General features: G+C 34.6%; 1 protein-coding gene across 2 annotated transcripts in view; it reads right to left on the bottom strand.

The window, feature by feature from the left end:
* Nucleotides 1–1,321: 1,321 nt before the first annotated feature.
* Nucleotides 1,322–27,470, bottom strand: part of DDX4 (DEAD-box helicase 4) — a 74,524-nt gene continuing 48,375 nt past the window's right edge. For both annotated transcript variants that reach the window (XM_032336216.1, XM_032336215.1), the window contains 15 exons: nt 24,484–24,585; nt 23,399–23,479; nt 21,719–21,766; nt 19,694–19,741; nt 19,542–19,589; nt 19,180–19,322; nt 18,398–18,550; nt 16,616–16,770; nt 12,879–13,008; nt 11,037–11,203; nt 6,382–6,527; nt 4,337–4,436; nt 2,959–3,229; nt 2,693–2,806; nt 1,322–2,021 (listed from right to left, as the gene is read on the bottom strand). In XM_032336216.1, the coding sequence (XP_032192107.1) occupies nt 1,935–2,021; nt 2,693–2,806; nt 2,959–3,229; nt 4,337–4,436; nt 6,382–6,527; nt 11,037–11,203; nt 12,879–13,008; nt 16,616–16,770; nt 18,398–18,550; nt 19,180–19,322; nt 19,542–19,589; nt 19,694–19,741; nt 21,719–21,766; nt 23,399–23,479; nt 24,484–24,585 (1,793 nt within the window). In that variant the 3' untranslated portion in view covers nt 1,322–1,934. The remainder of the gene's footprint in view (nt 2,022–2,692; nt 2,807–2,958; nt 3,230–4,336; nt 4,437–6,381; nt 6,528–11,036; nt 11,204–12,878; nt 13,009–16,615; nt 16,771–18,397; nt 18,551–19,179; nt 19,323–19,541; nt 19,590–19,693; nt 19,742–21,718; nt 21,767–23,398; nt 23,480–24,483; nt 24,586–27,470) is intronic.

Consider the following 27,470-nt stretch of genomic DNA (forward strand, 5'->3'; position numbering starts at 1 on the left):
TTTACAAATCATGCAAATTCAAAAAACTTTTAAAGGCAATTAGGCCAGCTATGACCGAAAAACTCTTTAAAGAAATGGGAATGTTGGGGAGTGGAGGGAACAAATGGTCTGTAAATGCTCTTTGTAAACAAAACAAAATGGAGGAGAAAATTAAGACACGCAGGTATTTTGCAAGTAATGACCCAAACACTTTCCTTCATTTACCCTTCCCCAGAAATGACATTACAGAATATAAGTTAAATATTTCCCTATTTTCATTACTTGAACTTCCCTTTTTTCAGCTGTCTGTTCTTTGTCCATTCTTCTACTGGTATTCCTACATAACCACATATAAAGAACTATACATTGATAATCCATTGTAGTCACAGTAATATTTTTCCTTGTCTGTTGTTTACTCTTTATATAAGCAACTAATCCTTTTGTGCTCAAATCTATTGTTTCATGATTTCTGACCTCTGAGTTATAAGTCAACTATGATCCCCAATTCAAAGGTTTCATATTTAACTGTATTTTTTGTAGCTTTTAATATAGGTGGAATAGATTGTGAATATGGCATGGGGTGCACATCTAGTCCTAACAACATATGTTGAACAGACCTTCTCTTTTCCTAAGTGATGTCTCATTTATTAACCAAATTCACATAACAAGATTTATGTTGGGGACACGCTGCTTTGCATTTCTTAGGTTAACAATAACAAACATTCATAATTGATCATTTTTTATCTAATATTTACAACTCACTTGTTTCATGTCTTAATATTTTGGTTCATTTATTTAATGATTTATTAAGAATTACTTAAACTTAGTATGTCTAGAATGTTAAGATATATACTGGTAAATGAAAAAAGGATTCTCTCATTAGTCTTAAAATATCAAAATATTAATTATGGGGGCACCTGGGTGGCTCAGTGGGTTAAACCTCTGCCTTGGGCTCAGGTCATGATCTGAGGGTCCTGGGATGAGCCCCGCATCGAGCTCTCTGCTCAGCGGCGAGCCTACTTCCCTCTCTCTCTCTCTCTCTCTCTCTCTCTGCCTCTCTGCCTACTTGTGATCTTTGTCAAGTAAAAAATAAAATCTCAAAATATATATATATTAATTATGGCAAGAGTGAACAGTATTGTGTTTTGTTGACAGTTTGAGCTGAAGAGTGATTTTCACCATTACATCTGTGTATTAATGTCTATTTTATATAAATATTTAAATTATGTAAGACCTTGTTCACTTCATTGGTTTTACAAGACTCAAAATTTCAAAATATGGGAGAACTATGATATGCCAACAAAGAAAAATTAAAAGTGCTCTTGGAAAACTAAGGGGGAAATGTGTTTTATCCTTTATTTTCAAGGAAAGTCTGTATAGAATAAAAACAAACATTTGTTATGTCATTGAGTACAGAGCTCACATTGCATTTAACCATTTTCATCACATACCTAATGATCTGAAATCAAAATCACCTTAAAAGGCTTATGTCTTTCACTGTCTGCTACATGAAAATCATGTTACCATGTTTCAGTGACATACTATTGCTTTAAAGTCTCCTTTTAAGTAAAAAATGAGACTCAATAATTTCTAAACAAAAGCTTATCATAAATCCTACTGCCTATTATGGGATCAACAAACACCACACTCAGATTAAGCATTTAGACATGAAACATGTCTAAAACCCCTGAAGAATACACTAGAAATAAGCAAGACATTTAGAATGCTTTAATCTTTCCAGTTAACACCATTTGTATCAGTAACTGCAACGTTGTAATTTTTAGCATTTCACATAACTAGTCAGTAAGAATTTTTTTTTTAAGGGTGGGAGTAAGAACAGAAGGACAGAAGATACGAGAGTGTCAGGTTTCACACTTCTGTTAAAAACTCAAAAATGAAAACTATTTTCTTCTCTGCATCAAAACTATACCACAAACTTGACGGATGTTTTAGCTTTAATCCCATGACTCATCGTCTACTGGGTTGGGAGCTTGTGAAGAAGAAAACCCTGCTGTGTTCAAAGTGCTCTTGCCCTGGTAATTCTTTAAAAAGAAAGAAAGAAAAAAACATTTAATTTTTTATCATTTCTAAAGTTACATTGCCCAGACTGCGAAAGGGGACTCAAGCCTCCCACCATCTATTCCCCAAATATATAATAAAAGACTTGATTTTAACTAAATTTAATCCATTTGGGGAAAAAAGGCCCATATCAACTTAGGAAGTCTAAATTGCACAAAATATTTCAAGAAAAAGCTTTCTTAAACCAGTATTTGGCAAGTAGAAAAACTGAAAGCTTAAAAAGCATAAATATTTAAAGATTAGTATGCTCAATGCATCTGACTAAAAGTGGTGCTGCCTTTAAAATGACACGTCAAAAAAGGACATGAATTCATTATCTCTAGTATTTTGTCTTACTTAATAATACCATCAGAATTCTAAAAACAAAGAATTCTTATAGAAGGTTTAGAAGAATCCAAATCAGAATTTTAAATGCTAGCAAATTTGGGAAAGGAGGATGTTTGAGCATAAATATTGTTAATTCCACACTTTTAGGATCAAAAATACATACATACATAAAATCTCAAGAAATATTAATCTAGATATGAAAAAAATGGTTTAGATAATTATTGAATGTTAGTTACTTCACATCATTAACCACAACATTCACAAGAGTAACTGGAACCCAGGTTTGGAATTTTTCCCCTCAACCAACCTTTCTAGTGTCAACTGATGCAAACACATTTCCTCTTGCACTACTACCACTGAAGCCAGGAACATATGTACTAAAGGCAATTTCTTCCAACCATGCAGGAACATCCTGTTGGGCCTTTAAAAAAGACATTAATTTCATATACAACATGCATCAAGTCTTAAATATTGGAACAGTTCACTTATCCTGAATATACATATATATCTAATGTCTACTTTCAGTGATAAGGTATGATTACTATCCATTCAGTTTACACATTCAAAACTTACATCTGACAGTACTTTCACTAAAGGCTGTGCCAAATGGTTATCTGAATCAGGATCAAAAAAGGAAATAGCTTGGCCAGTATTTCCACAACGACCAGTACGTCCAATTCGGTGTACATATTCATCAATGGTAGAAGGAAGATCAAAATTGATAACATGTTGAACATTTTCAATATCCAGCCCCCTGGCAGCTACTGAAGTAGCAACAAGAACTGGACACTTTCCACAGCGAAAATCTCCAAGAGCTTGCTCTCTCTCTCTCTGTTCTCGGTCACTAAAAATAAAAGCAAACATGTGTTAGGACAGTTTTTAAGAAAATTATTACAGTGAATGATTAAAGTTCAACATATATATTTATTTTTAATACTAGTAAGAATAGCAGCATTTAATATTACTCTCTACTTCTTACATACCAGGTATCACACTAATTCTGTTCAAGCCATCATTTCATTTAATTCTCACAGTAATACTTTGAAGTGGAACAGTTATCTTCATTTGCACACGGAAGGTAATGGGTAATATGTACATGGAGTTAAAACACAAACTTAAGTATGACGAACATCGAATCTCAGCTATTAACAATCTCTTTCTAGTCTTGACAAATAATATATAACTATTTCAGAATATCAAAGAAGTTTTTTTTAATTATAATTTTTTATTTTTTATAAACATATATTTTTATCCCCAGGGGTACAGATCTATGAATCACCAGGTTTACACACTTCACAGCACTCAAAGAAGTTTTTTAATTATAATCTCAGATTTCTGTATATTCACTGATTAGTATCTAAAGATACACTAGTAAAGCACCAATAAAGTTGTATTAATATGACATTTTTATGCAAGTCAATAAAAAGACGTCTAACATGAGTAAGAGTGGATTCTGAAGAAAAACTTAGATCTAAGGATCAGAGAGCCTGAAGGAAGCTCTCTTGAAGAGTTAGCATTCCTCATGATGAGGAGTCTAAGACCTTTAATGTCCACCTCATCACCCAGTTGTTATAAAAACTTAAAATGAAAATAACTGTTTATTGTATTTTTTTATTATTTTTTAAAAGATTTTTATTTATTTATTTGACAGACAGAGATCATAAGTAGGCAGAGAGGCACGCAGAGAGAGAGAAGAGGAAGCAGGCTCCCTGCTGAGCCGAGAGCCCGACGCGGGCCTCGATCCCAGGACCCCGAGACCATGACCCGAGCCAAAGGCAGAGGCCTTAACCCACTGAGCCACCCAGGCACCCAAAAATAACAGTTTAGATCTTGAGAATTCTGAATCCTAATCTTAGGATTGTATGATGTTAGTTATAAACATTAATGTTTCTTAACAAATGACAAATACAAGTGTCACCTCCCTACTATGAAATCATATTAATCTACTCACCCATGAATACTTGTTGTTGATATTTTTTCTTGACAAAGAAAAGTAGCAATAAAATCTGCTTTTTTCTTTGTCTCAACAAAAACCATAGTTCTTTCATCACCTATAAGACAATGAAACAGTGATTAACATTCAAACTACAAAATTAGGGCAAGGAAAAAAAGGCAGAGTTATTAGTAGGAAATAGTCTCATCCACCACTGTATTCCCCAAGACCAAGACCAGGCCTGGCAGGTAATAGAAACTCAAATATTTCCTGAATGAATTAATATCAAAGTTAAAGAATTAAGGACTATTTTTTCTATTTTAGAGACCAAAAAAAAAAAAAAAATAGCTTACCCACTGTCCTCCCAGGCCAACACCAAGGTAGACACTTAGAGCAAGACAAATGATATCTACCTGCCAACTCTTAGCAATTCATTTCAGGATCTTCATTTCCCTTTCTAGTTAAATAAATGCCTTTGTTCCCTACCTCCCAAGGTAATTCAATCATTCATTCTGCTTTGATTGCCCTAAGGATTTATAAGGCATCCAACACAATATTGACAAATACTACAATATTCCATGTTCCAACATTCTCTCTTAATTCAAACCCCTTTATTCCCAAAATTTCATATATCAAGAAAATTAATAAACTTTATCCTAGGGTCTTATGAATCAAAAATATTTATTGGTTAGCTGAAAGTACTTAAGTGGCAGAAACTCAATCATAACCCAGAGATTTTTTTACCTATTATAAAGAGGATAATTTATAGTAATGGAAAGAAGATTGTATGACTGTCCATAATTCCTCTCCTCCATTTCCCTATTAGTTGGCTTCATTTATTCAACAAATATTTAGTGCCTAAGAGACGCCAGTCACTATTCTAGGTGCTGGAAATACTGCAATAAAATGAAGTCCCTGCTTTCACTGTGGTGAGGCAAATAATAAGCAAATATTATGCAATAAGTCCTAAAAAGGAAAAAAGAAAAACACAAGGATAGTCTCAAGAAGGTTACTTCAGATGTACCCTAATTAGATGACATCTGAGTAGAAATAAGAATAAAACAATATAGTGAACTTCTCAGATAACTGGGAAAGCATAGTACAAGGCAAAGGGAAGGACAAATACAAACACTCCTGAGTTATGGGTGTTCAAACACTCCTGAGTTATGGGTGTTCCTGGTGTGCTAAAAAGAAAAAAAACAATCAGAAAAGAGGTACAAAGGCCTTGAAACAGAAGTATGCCTGTGCATGTAAGGAACAGTAATGAACGTCTGGGTGGAGTAGGGTGAGCATGAGAGCAGCAGAACATGAAGACAGAGAGGTAATGGTGGTCAAGTCACGGGAAGGACACTGAAAGAAATTCTTGTGAGAAGGGAAGCCCCTGGTTTTGAACAAAGAAGTAACAAGATCTAATCTTTGTTTTTTATCTGAGGAGCTAAAAGATGCAGAATATATTTTGATGGTAGAAGCAAAATTATTTTGCAACAGACAAGAAATACGCAGTTAGAGAAAGAAATGAAGAATGACTCCAAGACTTTGTATCTGAACAACTGGAAAAATGGAACATTAACTAAGAGACCTGCAAGAAAAAAAGGCTCAGAGGAAGTATTTCATTAAGTCTCAGGTCTACTAACCAAGCAGAAAAATCAAAATGGCAACTGATTCCCACAGTAATAAGTCAGTTAAACCTTAGTCATTTTTAAAACTAAAAACAAAGAATTCATTTTTGGTGGAGTAAACACAGTTTGATGTAAAGATATGTTATTAGGACTTTATACTTCTTAAAACAAAAAATATATATTTCAACCAGAATAGTTTTTTGTCAAATACTGTTTAAATCTCAAATCCTTCCTATTTTTAATCTTTATGAAAAAAGGACTATACTGCTACATAATTTACACAGGAAATTGAATCATAAAACCTTTTGTAAAAGAAAGCTTTAAAGACAAAGCAGTAAAAACAAAGATTTTAAAAATTTAACACCAATTTTTAAAGTAATTTTTAAAAATTAGTCATTTAAAAAAATCAAAATCATGAAAAAAAATTATATCAATTTAAGGTACCTATGTTTCGTAGAATTTCAACAAGTTTTTCTCTTTTGGAGTACTGGCCAACTTGGAGAATGGTCTGCTGAACATCTCTACATGCTCCACCCACTTGTCCAACAGCAACAAACAAATAATTCGACTTTAAAAACTCCCCAGCCAACCTTCAAAGACAAAAGATTATCCCTTAACTTATCCTCTTTCATTAATACTCATTATATGCACTGAATTTCTGCAAGTGTTACTTCAATATTAGACTGTAACAACTCTAATAAGGTAAGTAACCATGTCATCCAAGTACTAATTCCAAAGATCAGTATAAAATGTTAAGATTTTATTAACAACTGTTAGTGAAAAAGTTTGTGTCAAATTATGGATACAGGAAGTTCAAGTGATGTGGAGGTCATGTAAAATTATGTAAAATGTGTATGTTATATAATAAAAATTATGCTTAAATATCAGACTACAATAAGCAGGAATTTTTGTTAAAAGCTGAAATACATGCCTAGGGCAAAAACTCTGTTCTTCACAAATACTTTTTTGTATATTATTGCTAGGAGTTATTTTCTGATAATATTATTTGTTAAATTACTATATTTTCATCAAATTATGAGCAAACCAGATCTTAGGTCAGTGTTTTTCATGTCAAAACACATACCAAAAATGGTTAACACTTATAGAGAACAACTGAGTAAAAAAAAATCAGACAAGAGGTGAAGGGTCTAGGGGCTGATGCTCACCCCAAAGGTTGAGGGTATCAGCATGTTGACACACACATAACTCACTGACAGGGCACAATTAAGGTCTGCTTTAGATCATCCAGAAACATAGGGAGCAGAGAAAGGGAACTGCCAATCAAAGAGCTGAGTTTTTGGGGATTAAGGAAGAGGTCCAAATCTATCATCAGTCCTCCTCTCTCCCATTTAGCAGTCCCTTACTTTCTACCTGCCTCCTAAAATACCATGAAAATAGTTCAAACTTAGCATTTCCAGAATTTTAATAAATCATTGCTGTTTCTTTCTCCTCACCTGCCCTTACAATAAAAGAAAAAGAAAAGCTTCATTTTGAATCCCTCCTGCCAGAATCAAGCCCCTCTCAACCACAAATTTCAAAACCACCTCAAATTCTTTATTATCCATCATCCTTTTCATTTGCTAAAACATTTAGTGAGTGTTAGGCACACATGGTACAAGGTACTGGGAGTACAAAGATGGATATAATGTTCTCTGCCACTGAGATGTTCACATCAGTAAGATAAACATATAAAAAATAATTACTATATTTTTAGGTAGTTAATATTTTAATATTTGCATTAAAGTGTCTAAAGTATCTAAAACAGTTTCACAAGTACAATGGCAGGAAATAGATGAAATGATGTGTTTTTGGAAGAGCTTTCAAGTTGAAGCCAATAGGAAATAGTTTTAGTAGACAAGAAATACATGATTTCAAGCAATAAGTAGCAGGTGAAGCAAAGATTACATCATGTGCAGAGTCTGGAAGATGGTTAGTCAGTCTGTGGAGATGGGAAGACATGAGAGGGTTTATTTATACTTTTGTTTTGTTTTCTTTTTTTTCTTTTATTATGTTATGTTAGTCACTATACAGTACACATCATTAGTTTTTGATGCAGTGTTCCATGATTCACTGTTTATATATAACACCCAGTGCTCTATGCAATATGTGCCCTCCTTAATACTCATCACTTGGTTAACATATCCCCCCACTCCCCTCCACTCTAAAACCCTCAGTTTGTTTCTTGAAGTCCATAGTCTCTCAAGGTTCATCTCCCTCTCTGATTGGGAGGGTTTATTTTGAATAAATGTCTAAAAAAACCCAGACTTTATTTTGAAATAATTACTAACATAAAATTGAGATTAGAGTCGGGAGAAATGTTAGAAAGCCACTACCAACAAGAAGGAAACTGAAAAGGACTTACAGTGGGAAACAGAGAAGAAACTAACAGATTTGAAATATTCTAGAGATAACTACCAAAATGAGTATTTTTGAAGGGAGAAAGTTAAAATTGTATGAGGGAAGAATCAATAGGATTCAAAGGATTTTGGTTTAGAAATACTATGCTGCCAATAAGGAAAACTGGATAGGAAGGAGGGTACTGAAGAATAGCTTCCATTTTGGACATAATGAACATTGGTTACTAGTAAATATTTTAAAAAGAAGTACTCTTTTTTTTTTTTTCAAAGATTTTATTTATTTATTTGAGAGAGCATGAGCTGGAGGTGAGAGAGTGAAGCATGAGAGGGAGAAGCAGATACCTTGCTGAGCAGGGAGCCCGATGTGGGACTGGATCCCAGGACCCTGAGATCATGACCTAGTCTAAAGGCAGACACTTAACTGACTGAGTCACCCAGGTGCCCTAAAGAAGATATTCTAAAAAGTTAAAACCTCAAGTCTGGCACTCAGGAAAGAGATTAGGGATACAGGTAATAAATTTGGGACAGTTACAGAAGAAAACATAAGCCACAGAAATGGATGCTGCAATGGTTTAGTGACGTGCAGTGATAAACGTGTATTTTCAAGACAGTAATGAGCAGCTAATAACATTTGAAAGCAGAGAGTGAAGCAAGTGAGGAGACTTCAGTAACTTAAGACTGTAAGCAACTCAAGGTCAGGGCCTCTATTTTGTTTACCATATATCCCCAGGACTTATAATCATAACTGTTAGTTATGAGAGTACGCATTAGTCATTTTGACTGACCAATATCCAAATACCTTCCTATTTCAGGGTGAATCAAAAAATGGGCAACAGGGTAGCTGGGTGGCTCAGACTGTTAAGCGACTGCCTTTGGCTCGGGTCATGATCCTGGAGTCCTAGGACTGAGTCCTACCTTGTACTTCCAGCTCCACAGGGAGTCTGCTTCTCCCTCTGACCTTCTCCCCTCTCATGCTGTCTCTCTTACTTCCTCTCTCAAATTAATAAATAAAATCTTAAAAAAATAAAAGCAACAGAATATTTAAGTATTTAAGTAGGTAGTTTCCTATCCACTATTAATTGCCAAAAATGAAGATGGAAATGCAGATATCACTTTTCAAACTTAAGACACCATTTAATATAAGAAACTATTATTTTATATACTACTAAGAAAAAAAATCCTGATCAAATGCTTTCTTATTTAGACATTTTCTCCCATAAAGAGCTCTTTTTAACCTTACACAGAGACTTTCAAAATCATCTCTTAAGTAAACCAAATCAATAGCCAGTCCTACTATCTGATGACTTTGAAGTGTTTGATCCCATGTAACACTCTATCAGACAAGGAGACCTACTTTACAGCAAAAGAAGTAATGGAGCAGGCCCATAACCATAAGGTTATGATTAGGTCTACATGTCATATCATACCCCTGAGTAAGGAAAGGGTTAAGATATAGGCAGGGAAAGAAAGGGGGCCCCTGGCTAGGCTCTGAGACTATTCCAGGTAGGCAGAAGCACTAAGACAGAGCGAACAAGGTATAAGGAAACAGACCACCTGGCCCTGGATGTTAGGGAGTATTTTTCTTTGGTGGCTACCAAGTATCACAGAAAATGGCCAAGCCTCAAAGAATTAAGTTATTAAGGGCATTAACTATGGTCCTTGCTCAAACCAAGATGACCAAAGAATCTGAAGGACACAAGTTTCCCAGTCAGTTCTCAATGAAAGACTGCCATTAAAAGCCATCAGTGGCAACCTGTTTGGGACTCCTCCCACTCTAGAGAGCTTTCTCTGTATCCTTACTTAATAAAACTCTGTTTTACTCACTCTCCTTTGTCCAGGAGAGTCATTCTTCAACTCTGTCAGACAAGAACCTGACTCTCTTGCTTCACTACAACACTCAGAATCTGTCACCCTGACAGAAAGTGGAACATCCTCTTAAAGAATAGCTCACGGGCCAGCTTGGAAGTGTTTCCTTACAAAGACAGCACATCATTCAACACGGCCCAGTAACTTTCAATCAGAAATCTTTATATAGTGCATTCAGTCTGAGAGCCAAAGGGTACAAGCAAGAGTGGCCCCCTTACCATCACTCCCAGTGACCCACATAGGAAATCTGTGCTTCCCACTCCCCCTCAAGCTATAGATTCTGCAGATATGGAGGTCTTGGTTCCCCAAAACCAAGAGGTTCTGTCAGAGTCAACAGGAGGAGTCTTTAATGAATTACAAGCTAAAGTTGCTTTCTGGTCATTTCAGGTGCCTTGTGGCCAAGGCAGCAGCAAGCAAAAAGAAGAGTCACAATTCTAGAAAGGATGTGTCATCCTAATCTCAGAATTCACCAAGCCATATAGTGTATAGAGTAAGATATTCAATATGTGTCAATAATTGGTACATGAATTTTCTAAGAAAGGCCCAATTTTCCCAAGCTATATAATTTTGATTTGAAAAGAAGACACAAACATAAAAGTAACTTCATTCAGTAAACATTTATTAAATCCTAGCTAGCTGCTGTGTAATCACACACATATACACATTTTAACAAAATGTGACATTAATGCAAAGCCAGGTAATAAAGGCAAGAAACAATGAAAAATATAGTAAACTTTTTAGGAACACATCCATTTCTATGTTAAAATCTTAACATTTAAAAAAAAACCCTCAAAAATAATATATTTGCATTGCTTTTCCTTTCATAAAAGCATTTATGCACAAAACAACTATTTTTAAAAAGAAAAAAAATGTTACCTTTGAATTTCTTCCGGAAAAGTTGCACTAAACATAAGGGTTTGCCGCTGTTCTTTTGATGGCATTCCAGGGCAAGAAATTAACTTCTTCATTTCTGGTCCAAAACCCATATCCAGCATGCGATCAGCTTCATCCAGAACTAAATATTTGACTTGTCTGAGACCAATCTTTAAGAATATTTTTAAGAGAGCAGAAAATGCATACAAATCAACATATTAAACTAAAACGTTCCTCACAATTCTGACTACTAATTTATTGTTAAGCATGAAGATCAGAAATCAATGCATAAAATAATGAGAATTGTTATGCTTAGATAACACTAGTATTGTTTAAATACTGATGAACAATTCCTGATCTTCACTAACATGTTAGCCACTAGCTATTAAGTACTTTAACCTACAGCTATTAAGTACTTAAACCATGGCTACTGTGTGTAAAGAACAGAATTTTTTATTTTATATCATTTTTAAATTTGTATAACCCACATGTGGCTGCTGACTACTAGACTGGACTACTGTAGAGATGTACAGCTTATTATCTGATAAAATCAGTCTTTAACGTAAGGAAAAATTTCCTAACAGCATGATGTATTCAAATGTCTTATAAGGGGTAAATTTAGCTCTAATACTTTAAACTCTTAATAAATTCTCCATTCTCTAATCACTTGGGAACAACTGAGAAACTTCTGTCACCTTCACATGAATACTTATACTATAAGGAGGAGGAGACATTTTCAAGGAAAACAAATGAATTTGGCATAACCACGTAGGTTGTTTAGTGAGAAATCAAGGTGGATTTCTCTGGATAGTCTAAATAAGTATCCAAAGAAAACTACCTTTATAAGGAAAGAACATGTTTTGAGTAATCCCTTTAGAGAAGAGCCTTAAAAAAAGCAAAGGAGTTTCATCAAAGTGAGCTTAAAGCACTGATTTACAGATGTGATAAAGTGTTACATGAATACCTAAAGTAAGTACATAAACCTAAATATGTTTTTAAAGGCTCAGAAATTCTAACAATCCTGGCTAACATCATCCTATGCTTAAAAAGAGACAAATGCTAATAACCAGGCTTTCTTTTATGAAGAAAAGATGTCATCATGACTTACATGAAACTAGATAAAAGAATTTACTCCATTCCTCCCAGTGTAGCGGAATATGGGATATAGACTTGATTCAGATCCAGCTTCTAGCCCTAGCCTATCACTAGAGCTAAGTGAGGAATTTTAAACAAATTACATAATCTCATTCACTGTCTTCTCAAATACAAAATAGGAAGTACTACTTATCTACTGTTGGGAGTTATTTTAATAATTGTGTAAGAATGCATTCAAAGAGTGGCTCCTGGGTGGCATAGTTAAGTGTCCAACTCTTGGTTTTGGCTCAGGTCATGATGGAGCCCCGGGCTCAGCACAGATTCTGCTTAAGACTGTCTTTCCCTCAGGGGGCACCTGGGTGGCTCAGTGGGTTAAGCCTCTGCCTTCAGCTCAGGTCATGATCCCAGAGTCCTGGGACCGAGCGCTGCATCGGGTTCTCTGCTCAGCAGGGAGCCTGCTTCCTCCTCTCTCTCTGCCTGCCTCTCTGCCTACTTGTAATCTCTATCAAATAAATAAATAAAATCTTTAAAAAAAAAAATACTGTCTTTCCCTCTCCCTCTAACCCTCCCACCCCGTGCTCACTGTCTCTCTAAAGTAAATAATATACATCTTAAAAAAAAAATGCCTTCAGAGAATCTGATGGGCGCCTAACATAAACAGTACTCTAATAAACCCTTATCTCTTTGCATCATCTTTCCTTTTCCCATTCAAAAGAAATTATATCAATCCACAATTGGTCTAGGGCCTACCTTTTCTTTACCTATGATATCCATCAGTCTCCCAGGAGTAGCACATAATATATTACAACCTTGTACTATTTGTCGAATTGAATGCCCCAACTGGGTTCCCCCATATATAACAACAGCTCTTACACAGGTCCTATTAACAAGAAAAATGGATGTTATTTTCTAGTTATGTAAAAATTATATACTTGTTTCTAATAAGATATTTTAAAAATCCCATAAAGAGAAAACCTAATACATTCAACTACCTGAAAAATATTAAACTCTTTCTAGGAAGAATTGAAAAGCAAATGATGAATGATGGGGAAAAAAAAAACCAACCCTGGAATATATCCAATAAAGGGCTCTTCGGGGTGCCTGGGTGGCAAAATGGGTTAAGCCTCTACCTTCAGCTCAGGTCATGATCTCAGGGTCCTGGGATCAAGCTCCATATCAGGCTCTCTGCTCAGCAGGGAGCCTGCTTCCCCCATCTCTCTCTGCCTGCCTACTTGTGATCTCTCTGTCTGTCAAATAAATAAATAAAATCTTTGAAAAAAAAAAAAGGGCTCTTCAAAAACATTAGTAAACACCAATACCACCTCATAAAAATTAGCCCAAAACTGGGTGCCTGGGTGGCTCAGTGGGTTAAGCCTCTGCCTTCGGCTCAGGTCACGATCTCAGAGTCCTGGGATCAAGCCCCACATTGGGCTGTCTGCTCAGTGGTGCACCTACTTCCCCCCACACACAACCCGCCTGCCTCTCTGCCTACCTGTGATCTGTCAAATAAAATCTTTTTTAAAAAATGGCTAAAAACATGAATAAGTGGTTCATAAAAATTACAAATGGCTTTTAAACATTTTTTAAGACCAACATTACTGTAAAAATGAAGACAAACACATTTTTCCTGAAGTTTAATAATACCATGTTAACCATTTCACAATTTTAATCTCTTTCACAATTTTAACTCTCTCTTAAAATTTAAAAACTTCTCTCTTGTCCCAATAAATTCACATGTATTAATTTACCCTTCAGATATGTCCCCACAAATGGGGAAAGAAGACTCTATAGTAATATTCACTGCCAGCTTTATTTTTAGTATCAAAAGGCTGAAAACTTATAGTCTAGTCATCCAAAGGGATACTGTACATTCTTAAAAAGGAAAGGGGTACAGTTTCAGATTAGGCATTATCTCCAAACCTTGCCATTAAAAAAATAGAGTGACAACAGATTAGTGTGCTACCATTTGCTGAGAAGAGGATTAAAGTGCATATATGTGCACCAGCTATTTCTCCTCTAATTCATACAAAACTGTTAAGAGTGGGTAACTCTAAAGAGAATTAAATAACTGGGGGAGGTTAAGACAACAGGACAATTTTATGTGTTTTCTTTTTAAAGTTTATTTATTTATCTAATCTCTACCCCCAACATGGGGCTCAAATTCATGACTCTGAGATCAAAAGTCACATGCTCAGGTCTCCTGGGTGGCTCATAACGTTGGCTCAGGTCATGATCTCATGGGTCTTGGAATCAAGCTCTGCATTAGGCTCATACTGAGCATGACACCTCCTTGAGATTCTCTCTCTTTCTAAAGTAAATAAATAAATCTTAAAAAAAAAAGGGGGGGTTGCATGTTCTACTGAATGAACTTAAAAACTTGTTAATTAAACTCATTACTTTAAACAGATTCTTTGTTTTCTCCCATTGCTAGACCTAAATAAGCTAATACATTAAAAAATTGTTTATAACTTACCAAATGCTAAGGATTCAGTAACTTAGTTATTACCATTATTCTTCTAAGTGTACCATAATTTAACCAGTCCTTGAATGACGTTTAGATATTTAGTTTTCTGTCACAATGTTACAACAAATTTCCATGTACAAATATTCATTTTGTGCACACACATTATCTGAATTTACCATGCACATGTTTTTGTTTTTAACAAAGAAAATGTGTTATTTTTTACTTGACTTGAAAGTCTAAAAGCAACATAGTACATGGATACTATTAAAAAAAAAAACTCTGGCCTCAGCAATATATATACCCACTTTTTAAAAAATCTGTTAAGCTTGACATTAGATTTTTTTAATAACTTTGGTTTTTTTCTTCTCATTTTAAAATAAACTGATTCAGTGGGGCCTGGGTGACTCAATTGGTTGAACATGTGACTCTTGATCTCAGCTCAGGTCTTGATCTCAAGGTCATGAGTTCAGCTCCACTCTGGGCTCTATGCCCAGCATGGAGCCTACTTCAAAAAAATAAAATAAAATAATTCACAGAAAATAAAATGTTAATAATTTCTACATAGAAAGCTCTTTTAAAAAACCTGCAAAAAAGAACACTGAGATCCTATCAGATAAAGTGGTAAATAACAATGTTTAACAAAGGAAAAATTATTAAGTGTTCCAAAAGTAGTTCAACATCTTAATAAATTTTTTAAAAATGAAGATACCTGTAGTGCTTTTACAATATATAAAAATTTTTCCATTTTCCTTCCCTTTTTTGAAATATAGATCCTAAATCTCTTTCCCCTTAAATGTGTATAAGGCTGCCTTCATATGTGTACAACCTGTGCAGTCACACAGGGTCCTAAGGTAAAAAGAGCCCTTAGCTTGATTTAATGCTATGCTATATACAGTCTTAAAATTCACAATAATTTTTGAACAAAGGTCCCTGCGTCTTCATTTTGCACTGGTTCCAGCAAATGACATAGCTAGTCCTGAGTATAGGGCATACTGAGCGCTGAGTGATAAACACAATATGGCAGAAGTGACTGAGAAGGTTTTAAAAGAGCCTCCTTGCTCTTTCTTGTTCATCACTCTAAGCAAGCCAGATGTCACTTCCTAAGAACAACCAAGGATCCTTATGGAAACAGTACAGTCAAGTCTTCAGATGACTACAATTGTTGGCTGGTATCTTGCCTGCAGTCTTATAATAGACCTCAAGCCAGAAGCACTCACCTAAACTGTTCACCAGTTCCTTATCCCCAGTAACTATTAGGTAATAGTTACATTTTGAGTAACTAGGTTTTAGGTAATTTGTTAGGCAGCAATCCATACTAAATGTCAGCAAAACGTATAGTGAAACTGGCATTCTCATATACTGCTGATAGAAGTGTATATTGGTGAAAGCTTTAAGTATATACCTTAACATTAAACTTTAACATTAAACTTATAAAAACCTACTTTGAGGAAATGCTTAAAACATAAAAATAGAAAATCTTTATTTAAGCAAGCTGTTCACTATAATTTATGTTAGCCCCAAACTAGAAACAACCTAAGTGCCGCAAAATAGACATAAAATCCATACACATAAACAATTTAAAACTGATTAAACAATTTAAAAATGATTAAAAATTGGGGATTAAAACTGATTAAACAATTTAAAAATGATTAAAAATTGGGGTGATTATGATATAAGCATTTTCTACATTATAAAGTTACATGTGAACATATTATTATTAGGAACACCCTAAGTGCATTAAGCATTCATTTAAAACTACCAGGAAATATACCACCATTATGTTCACTATTTTATTTTTCTACTTCTATTATCATCTGATTTTAATATGCATGTTTCTTTTTTAAAAATAAATGTGTTTCTTTTAAAAATAGAAATTTAACAAGGATTCCATAAAGAAGATGATGAAAAAGTACACTTCAACCAAGTAACACTAATTATGTGACTGCACTAACTTATTCCCAAAGTAATTGAGAAAAATCTCTGAAGAAAAACTTGTTTTGAGTGGCATTCCAGATGTACATACCCAAAAGAAAACTTTCTGGCTTCCAGATAGATCTGATTGATCAGTTCTCGAGTTGGTGCTACAATGATGCACTCTGGTTCCTGCAGCTCTTTAAAACGACTGGCTGTTATTCCATCACGCATCATATGTGCCAAAATTGGCAAGAGAAAAGCTGCCTAGAAGTTGAATTACATAATTTACAAATTTATAATACACCATCCTTCTCCCTGTAGAAAAAAATCTATTCCTTAATCCCTTACAGCTTCTAGATTCTTCTTCCACCTTGCTGGTAAATTTAATATGAGAGAGGAGAACAATTATTTCAGTGAGTTTTTGATAGATACATTTCAGTTATTTAAAAAGTATACCCATGAATTCTAAATAATTAACATAAGCTTATTGAGGGTAATGTACACATAACCTGATGTAAATCAGTGCATTTAGCAATTACTCTAAATGAATTCCTTTTGGAGTAGAGCTAAAATTACCACTGAATACATGACAAAAGTGGTACACAAACAACAAAAATTGGGAAATCATTCATTTGGATTACTCACCCTTAGTAAAATTGATGTGGCAAGTGAAATTTTGTGCTACAGTTTTCTCATTAAGCAAATCAGACAGTAAAATCTACTTCCAAAACTATGTGTGGGTCATCCATCAGCTGCTATAGTATACAACTCCTTTATTATCCTTTCAATTCTACTACAGAGGCTAATAAAAGTTGAAATAGCATGAACCATAATTCTTTGATTCAGAAAGGATAGGCTTTTAGACTAATCTCAAGGAACTCCATTTAACAGACAGATCTCAAAGGTAAGTTCTAAGACCAACCTGATCTCATCAGAGTTCTTTTAAATAGTGTAACCTGAAGTTACTCTATATTAAAGACCAGGCGCAATGCATATTGCTATTTCTTATTCTTTTGACTCCAAAACTTTATTTATACAACTTATTTTCTCCCTTTCTCTGCATTTTATAACCTCTGGTGCTTTGACCATCAATCATTTTGATGATCTTTATTATACAACTTTATTCTACAACTTATTTTTATTACATTTATTATACAACTTGTTTGTTTATTACACAACTTATTTTCTCTCTTTCTCTGCGTTTTATAACCTCTGGTGCTTTGACAATCAATCATTTTGTTATATATTTCTTAAGAGGGTAGGGCAAAGACAGAGGGAGAGAGAAACCCAAGCAGGCCTCATGCCCAGCACAGAGCTCGATGAAGGGCTCGACCTCACAACCATGAGATTATGACCTGAGCTGGACATTTAACCAACTGAGCTACACAAGTGCCCCTCAATCATTTTGTTTTAGACACCACCATCTTCCAGGAATTGAACAGTCTTAAAATGGATTAAACATCTATGAACTACAACACTACTCTAGAAATAGTTCTAAATTCTTTCTTCAGAAGTATACAAACCCCCCTTGGGGCTCAGATAGTTGAGCCTCTGTGCCTTTGGCTCAGGTCCAAGCCTGGCATTGGGCTCCCTGCTCAGTGGGGAGTCTCCTTCTCTCTCTCCCTCTCTTCTGCTCTTCCCCTCCTTGTGTTCTCTCACTCTCACTCTCTGTCAAATAAATAAATAAATAAAATCTTGCCCCCCCAAAAGAAGTATACGAACCTCAATAAAACCAGAATTCAGAAGCAAAACAATGAGTACTTTTAACAGTTCACTGAAATCATCAACCTTCCATCCAACAAAAAAGGCAAACTACTTGAGAAGAACTAAAGTTCAAAAACTATTATTAATTTGATTATGGGGCAGACTATGTGTGGGGAAAAGGACTTACAGTCTTTCCAGACCCTGTCTGAGCACAAGCCATCAAATCTCGTCCTGCTAATATAATAGGAATACTGTATTTTTGCACAGGAGTAAGTTTAGTATAACCAGCTTTAGCAATGTTGTTATTCAGTGTCTGACAGAGATTAGCTTCCTCAAAATTCTAAAAGAAAGGGGAAAGGGTATGATTAAATTCCATATATCATATGCAGATCATTCCATAAACATATTTCATTTGAGTAGTCTCAAGCTTTTAACTCCACTTTATATACTAAAGTTACTTTACCAATATGCCCCCACTCAAGAATACTATCTACAGCCTGTATATTATTACTTGATGGAATTAAAGAGTTACTCTCTATAGACACTGGTTCTAAGGACATTTTTTTCTGGTCCCTTAAAACCTGTAAAATATAAATATCTTGATCAGTAACAATGGCTCATTAACCACAGGGGATTACAGGCACCTCCCTACTACTTAGAATATCATTCTCCTAAGATAGATTTCTCATATACTTAAGCAGCAGAAAACTTCAATCCCTAGGAAAAATATACTTTTTAGTAAGTTTAAATGAAGTTCTCATCCTAGTTTGGGAATGTGGGGATGAAATTTAATACTCTTTCAACATAGCCATTAATTCTACAAGTAGTATAAAGTAGATAAGGTTCTCAATTTCTGACCTAAAACATTATATGCTAAAAATGAAACTTCTGTATTCTGCAGAAATGTACCATATATGTTACAAACAAAGTATGTTATATAGTCAATACAGAAATAATTATTATACTAACCAGAATTGCTGGTGGTGCATCATGTCCAGATACTTCTACAAGAATAGTATCATATTTGTCAAAGTTTATGCCTGTCTGATAATGTGCAAAGATGGAGTCCTCATCCTCAGGTGGAGGAGGTGGTATGTAGGTCACCTTTGGTCCTTAGAATTCAAATAAAACATAGAGCTTACATTACAAGGACCAAAAGAAAAGTAAGAGGGAAAACAAAAACTGAAAATCAAATTTTAAATACTGAAGAACTTCCTACTGTTTACCATTAAAATTCACTTCAAATTAAAAAAAATGTAACTCTGCTCTTACTTTTCATTTTTATTAAAATCCAACAGATGTTCATATGGCTCACATAAAAATTATTATACCTTGAGTATCACCACTTTCTCCTCCTTCAGCTTCTGACTTCCAAGAATCTTAAAGGGAATCAAACCCAAAAAAGAGATAATTTTTTTTTAAATTTAGAGGTGAAAGAGCTTTCACTGTAAAAATCAAACACCTTATCTAAAGTAAAACTTACTTTTTCCAGAGCCTGTTACTACTTCTTCATTTAAACCTTTGTAACCACCTAATTAAAGAAATTCATACTGATAATTAGTCAAGATACAAGGTTATGCACATCTTTATTTTCACTGCTTGTCTTCAAAGAGAACAAGGTCTAAAAGTGGACAGACATCTTTAAAGTCCTTCAAACAAATAAGACAATTAAGATAAATAGAATCCTTAACAACTTTAGGTTTAATATTAAAAATGCTCATTTTATGCAGATGATACTGATTTATGTTATCAGTTTTTAAGCTACTCAGTCCCTTTCATAGTTCCTATATTTCTGAGCAAAGGAATGTATTTTCTTTTCTTTTCTTTTCTTTTTTTTTTTTTAGGAATGTAGTTTCTAAAATGAACTAAAAGTCCATCCGTATGGGGGAATCACTACTACAATTCCCAGGTTGTATGATTGAGCAGGACTCAGAATATAGTCATACTCACAGCTAGGATTTATTACAGTGAAAGGACAGGAAGCATCTGCAAAGGGAAAAGGTGCATGGGGCAAAGTCCAAAGATAACCAGATAAGAGCTTTCAAGAGTCCTCTCCCACTGGTGTCACAAAGAATACACTTAATTACCTAGCAACAAGTTGTGAAAACATGTTGGAAATGTTGCCTACCAGAGAAGTTCTTTAGGGACTCAGTACCCATGGTTTTTATTAGAGGCTGAAAATGGAGCCACCACTTTCTGTCTGGCACATACCAATATTCCAGACTCCAGAAAGAAAAGCTGGTATTAAAACTACATTGTTGTAAAAATACTCCAGGCAGAGGAGAAGGGAGTTGGGGGAAATTGGAAGGGGAGGTGAGCCATGAGAGACTATGGACTCTGAAAAACAATCTAAGGGGTTTGAAGCGGTGTGAGGTTGGGGGAACCAGGTGGTGGGTATTGGAGAGGGCACGGATTGCATGGAGCACTTGGTGTGGTGCAAAAATAATGAATACTGTTATGCTGAAAATAAATAAAACAACAAAAAATACTCCAGGCACACTAAGCCATTCTTAAACTAGTTAGGGTTGTGAGAACCCTCCTCAAATCCAATTTTCCAGATGCCAGGAAAAAAACAATCTTGTAAGGACATTCAAAGAGTAGAAGTCAGGCCTGTCATGTTAACTATTTCCCATATACTACCTTCATGGTTTTAAATAACTAGTCCTCTATTGTGCCACTTTCCAGTATTATCACAAAAAAGAATAAGGACTGCATTAGATTTGAAAATCTAACTAGATACATTATCACATGTAAACTCTCTTTCTTGTCCTGAACACCCACAGATCTTTAAATCCTTTACCCAACAAGATTTGAGCATTTGTAGATATGGTTTAACTAACTATTAATAACTTCTTCATGAAGAATCTAAGAATCAAGGTGGGAAACAGAGGTAGTTCAAGGGAGTTGTCTCTTTGAATGCTCTCAGACTACTAATGATCACTTTGGATTTTTCAGAGACATCAAATAAATTTTATTATTTTCCTAGTCCAGAAAGCATTTTAACTTTTATATTACAATATTTAAATATTATAACTCTGAAAAAAATTTTCATAGTACAAAATCATGTATACCAAACTTTCTTTATGCCTTATACCAAATCAAATTAACTATCTCATAAGAAAAAAACATTGTTTTAATATAAGAACACATACATACAAACATACTTCAATCTTCAACATCTGCACAGGATCCTCTTTTAGGGTGATATGATTTATTAAACCATTATTTATTGATGAATTTTGGTTGCTTTTCAGTTTTTATTTATTATAAATGAAGCTTCAGTGAACACTCTTGTGCATACATTGAGCAAATACATCTATGGTATATAATCCCTATAATGGAACTGTTACACAGAGGAGTATTAAATAATACTCCAAAACAGGCTAAGCATATGTCTACTCTTCCAAATCTGTTAAAGCAGTAACAGTCACCAAACCTTTAACATCAAAAATAAAATTAGGATTACTATAACGTTACCCATTTATAGGTAAACCAAGTGAGAACTCACCTCGTCCACTTCCACTGCCACTTCTGCTTTGGTAAGTGTCACCATTACCTGTAATGAATTTTTTTTTTTAACAGATTATTTAGAGAAAACATAGTTCACCTTTTTTTTAAACACAGCTCTCCTCTTTGAACACATAAACCAAATAGCTATTTCTATTCAAATATTGAGTGTTACAGATTTCTGGTCCCTGCATCCAACCATCTCTTAATTCTACATTTAATTTAAATCTTTTCCTTATTTGAACATTTTGTTTAAAGAGTTTTCCTTTCTATAAGAGAATTTTAGATTTACAGAAAAATTGAAGGAACAGAAACTTCCCATATACCAACTCCTGCCCCACATTTGAACAGCCTCCCCCATTATCAATACGCCCCACCAGTGTAGTACACTTCTTACAACTGATGAACCTAAGCTGATATGGCATAATCGAAGTTTACATGAGGGCTGTACATTCTATGTACAGCCTATGTATTCTATGTACATTCTATGCCCTTGGTGCTGTACATTCTATGTGTTTGAACAGATATAAAATGACATGTATCCACCATTAATGTATCACACAAAGTCTTTTCACTGTCCTAAAAAAAAAAAAATGCTCCATGCTATTCATCCCTCCTCCCCCAACCACAGGCAACCACTGATCTTTTTACCCTTTTCCAGAGTTGTTTCTTTTCCAGAATGTCATACAGTTGGAAATTATACAGTGTGTAGCCTATTCAGATTGGCTTCTTTCATTTAGTAATATGCATTTAGGGTTCCTCATCTTTTCATAGATGGATAGCTCATTTCTTTTTGTTATTCAATAATATTCTATTGTCTGGATGTACCAGTTTATCCACACTTGCACATTTTTAGCAACAACTGGACTTTTTAAAAAATTCTCTCTTCAAATCTCCTAACTCAGGTTCCCTTTGAAACCACTAAAACTTCATTTTCCTTCCTCCAATTAAAGGTATAATTTACACCTCAAATTAACTGGTACATGAGAGAAAAATTAATTCACAGTGTACAAATTTTCTAAGGAAGGCAAAGCTGCACATGTATTTTTGTCTGCAGATCTACAAAGCAGACAAAATCATGAGCTAACCTACTATACTCAAATGTATCTATTAGGTTACTAACTGTAGAGCTAAAAGCATATATGAATTGTTAACATTCAATAAGAAATTCTATTTCTGGGGCACCTGGATGGCTTAGTTGGTTAAGTGTCTGCCTTCCTCTTAGGTCATGATCCTAGGGTTCTGGGATCCAGCCCCACAACAGGCTCTTGGCTCAGTAGGGAGTATGCTTCTCCCTGTGGCCCCCGCCCCCACAACCCCCCACAGCTCATGCTCACACTGTCTCTCTTGCTCTCTGACATAAATAAATCTTTGGAAGGAAAGAGGGAAGGGAGGGAGGGAGGGAAAGAAAGAGAAACGGAGTGGGGAAGAGGAAAAGAAAGAAAGAGAAAGGAAGGAAGGAATTAAATTAATTCTAGGGGCATCTGGGTGGCTCAGTGGGTTAAAGCCTCTGCCTTCAGCTCAGGTCATGATCCCAGGGTTCTGGGATGGAGCCCCACACTGGGCTCTCTGCTCAGCGGGGAGCCTATTTCCCTTCCTCTCTCTCTGTCTACTTGTGGTCTCTGTCAAATAAATAAATAAAATCTTAAAAAAAAAAAAAGAAATTAGTTCTATTTCTCACCTGTGCCACTTAATGCTGGTCTTCTGGAACCAAAAAGGCCACCAGTGCGCTGTGTTCCTTCATCTTGTTCATATTCACTATCTATATTTATACATAATAAAATGAGATTCTGTTACTTTGAAGAAGTTTTAAAACCATACAGTATAGAGAAGAAAATAAAGTCACAGTGCCAGAAGTTAAAGATATGAGACAAAATAGTTTAAATTTTAAAGGAATCACAATGAGCTTTTTTCAAAGTACCATACAAAAGATTTCTCCACAAATTATTTCCTTCAATTATAATTACTTCCTCAAAGTTTTTATTTTATTAAAATTATTTCATTAAAGCAGTTAGGGCCAATGCTATGTTAAAATATCATATAAGCAAAAGTATTTTAAATAACCTCCAAAAACTAAACTGTTGCTGCTCCAGAAAATGCACATCGCATAATCTCATTAATTATTCTCCAGAATAGGACACCCCCTTGCTCCCACTTTTACCAGATCAAACCATCTAAGTCCTGAACAAAAACCTCTAGGCCCCTACACTTTTTAAAATGTGACAATTCACTGATCTCCTACACATTTATTAAATCATTATTACAAATTTAATTTTAACTTCCAAAACCACTAGTCTATCCTCCTCCATTAAGAGGCAAATGCAATCCAACAGTGACTTCTGAAGTCAATAACCCTAGCTCGAGAAATGATGGCTGGAGTAATTTAAAGTAGAAAGCCACATTAGTGAAAGAAGGTATATTGGGTGGGGGTGGGGTGGGGTGGTAGAACCTTAGAGAAGGCCACCTCTTTTTAAGGCTGGCTGTCATTATCAAGGCCAGGCCCTAAAACACTTAGAAATAGTAAATAAGATTAAAAAGCTAAGTCACACAAATTTCTGGAAAGATCATATATTCTAACTAACAAGTATGCAATTAGATAAGTGTCTCAAAAATAATGTTATATACAATGTAGATGATTATGTACCAGTCACTCTGCTAAGCTATTCTCATATAATCCTCTCAACAACCTTATATGTTATATATGAAGAAAATGATGAAAAAAAAAACCTAACAGATAAAGCACAGCATTTGCAATTAACTACTAACTTGGACTTCCTAGACCAAATCCTCCACGGCAACCTCGGAAACTACCTCTTCCACCTCTTCTGGATGACCCCGAAGCTTCTGAATCATTTCCATCTTGATAGCCTATAATATTAAAACAGACACACAAGAACAATACAAAACAACAACAAAAAAATCTTGGAGAAATGGTGGCCAAATTTAATTTAAGCCTTGCATAATTCAATGACTTTAAATATTTTAAGGCATTAACAGTTAGTAAAAAGAAATGCCATATTTGACCTATAAATGTTCAACTTTACTAACATAAACAAACACAGCTATAATTAAAAAAATAAACATAGCTTGCTTTGAGAATCAAAACTCTTCAGGTGCTGGCTGGCTTAGCTTGTAGAATACATGACTCTTGGTTTCAGGGTCTTGAGCTCAAGACCATGTTGGCAACACAGTTTATTTAAAAAAAAAAACAAAACTAAAAATGACTAAAAGAAAAAAGTGTCACTTGTAAAACAATGAAAGTTGCCACAACTGCATCAATGGCAAGATTTCTACAATGCAGAGAAGGATTAGATAAATCTAGGGTTATATTCGTTCCTTAGAGAAAACAGTAGAACATCTTACTCAAAGCACAGACATACAGGCATATATAAAGTCTGATTTCCTGCTATAAATAACATATTAATTCAACTGAATACCAAAAATTGGTATTAACAGTACTAGTAAAATTTGACCCCCCCCTAGAGCAGAATGAGATCAGTTTAAAACCAAAATGTCAACTGGGCAGAAAATAAAGTGATATTTACTTTATGAACTTGCCACTATTTACAACAAAAGAAACTGACCAATAAAGGTAAAAATTCTCTGTATGTTTCTTGATATTGAATATATGTGTTTTCAAAACCTATTTATAAAATAGGACAGACTTAATTCAAGGTAGATTCAGAGTTATACATCTACTATCTAAAACTTACAGATCCTCAATCTGGCAATAATCTACCAATAACCACACTTATATTTCAATTACAAATTATTTATTTGTTCCCCTTTATCTTGGAATAAGCCTTGTTGGGGTTTCTCACTTTTCAAGAAACGGTTTATCTTTTTGGTATGTTTCTTTTTAAGGTATGTTACTTTGATGTATGCACATGAATAAATAAAATATATAAAACATATATACAAGTTTAAAATACAATAAAATGAAAACATATGGACCCACAATATCCAACTTAAAACTAGGAATGTTCCCAAAACCTCTGGAGCCCCAGCCCCTAGACAGTCTTTTGCCATGTAAATTCCACCCCCACCTTTCCCAACCAATATCCTGATTGTTTTTCATTTCCTTGCTCTTATTTTAATTTTACCAACTATGTACATAACTTTCTGCAATATATTTAGTTTTGTCCTTGAGCTTTATGTAACAATCATATAGAATGTATTCTTTGTCTTGCTTCTTTAATCCACCTTTGTTTCTGTTGATGTGTGAAAATGTACTTCACTTTTACTGATGAGTAATATTCCATCGTATGTTTCATTTATGTCTATTATTTAACTCCCTTCTACTGAGTTTTTAATTAAGTTGAACACTGAGCTCACTAATTTCTTTTCTACTCTATACATTTAAGACTGTAAACTTTCCTCAAAAAGTTGGCTGCTTTAGCTGTATCCCTTAAGTCTTCATGTTTTTATTGTCCATTCAATTCTAAATACTTTATTATTGCCATATAAATTTTAGTTCATAAATTGATAAATTCACAGTTCCCAAATCACAAGGGTTAGGCTTTTCATTACAGATTTCTACTTTCATGAAACTTTAACAAGAGGACAGAGTTTGTAATAAATTCTATGGTATATTTTGGGACTTCCTTTTGGCCTTAATAGATGGTAAAATTGTATTTTTTATATGTTGTAAAAGAATGGGTAATTTATAATATGGGCCATATTATTCCCAACAAATTTCAAATCAAGCTTAGAAACTGGTATTCAAAACTTCTATAGTTACCATATTCTTAATCATTTCTGGTCTGATCATTTTTTTTTAAAGATTTTATTTATTTATTTAACAGAGAAAGATCACAAGTAGGCAGGGGGAGGGGGGTGGGTGGGGAGCAGGCTCCCTGCTGAGCAGAGAGCCCAATGCAGGGCTCAATCCCAGGACTCTGAGATCATGACCTGAGCCAAAGGCAGAGGCCTAACCCACTGAGCCACCCGGGCTCCCCTGGTCTGTTCATTCTATCAGTTCTAAGGGGAAATTGTGTGGGGGGCGCATCTAAGTGGCTTAGTGGTTAAGCTTCTGCCTTCAGCTCAGGTCAGGACCTCAGGGTCCCGAATAGATAGCACCCCATGTGGGGCTCCCGGCTCAGCATAGAGCCTGCTTCTCTCTCTCCCTCTGCACCACCCCCTGCTCATGCTCTGTCTCAAATAAAATCTTGAAAAAAAAAATCTTATGATTAATGGTTTAACTAGAACTTGTAAATTTTTCCATATAATTGTATCTACTCTTGTTTTACATAGTTAAGAATATTGTTAGATTTTCAAACCATGTTCCAAACTGTAATATCTTCTCAGTGAACATGACTTTTATCATTAATTATTTTTTTATTCATAATATATCTGCTTTAGGGTCTGTATTGTCTCTTAAACTTCTACTGAGGTTAGTATTGGACTGACATTTTTTCTCTTTGTTTTCAACTACACATTGACACAAGTTTACTGTCAATATATATTATGATTACTAATGTATCAATTCCTACTTCTGTCATCCTATTTTGTGTTTTACCTTCCCTGAATTTGTTTCAATGTTTTGTTGTTTTCCTTTCTGTCCTTCTATTGATTTCCTAAACACTGTGTTTTGTACTTTTACTGATATTCTTCAATTTCAGCATGAATATTTAGGAAATATTTATCTTCGAATACTGTTATGCTGAAAATAAATTTAAAAATTTATTAATAAATAAATAAATAAATAAATAAATAAATAAAATATTTATCTTCAACCTTGTCTCCTTCCTCCA

This window comes from Mustela erminea, chromosome 3 (assembly GCF_009829155.1).
Source record: "Mustela erminea isolate mMusErm1 chromosome 3, mMusErm1.Pri, whole genome shotgun sequence".
Lineage (NCBI taxonomy): Eukaryota > Metazoa > Chordata > Mammalia > Carnivora > Mustelidae > Mustela > Mustela erminea.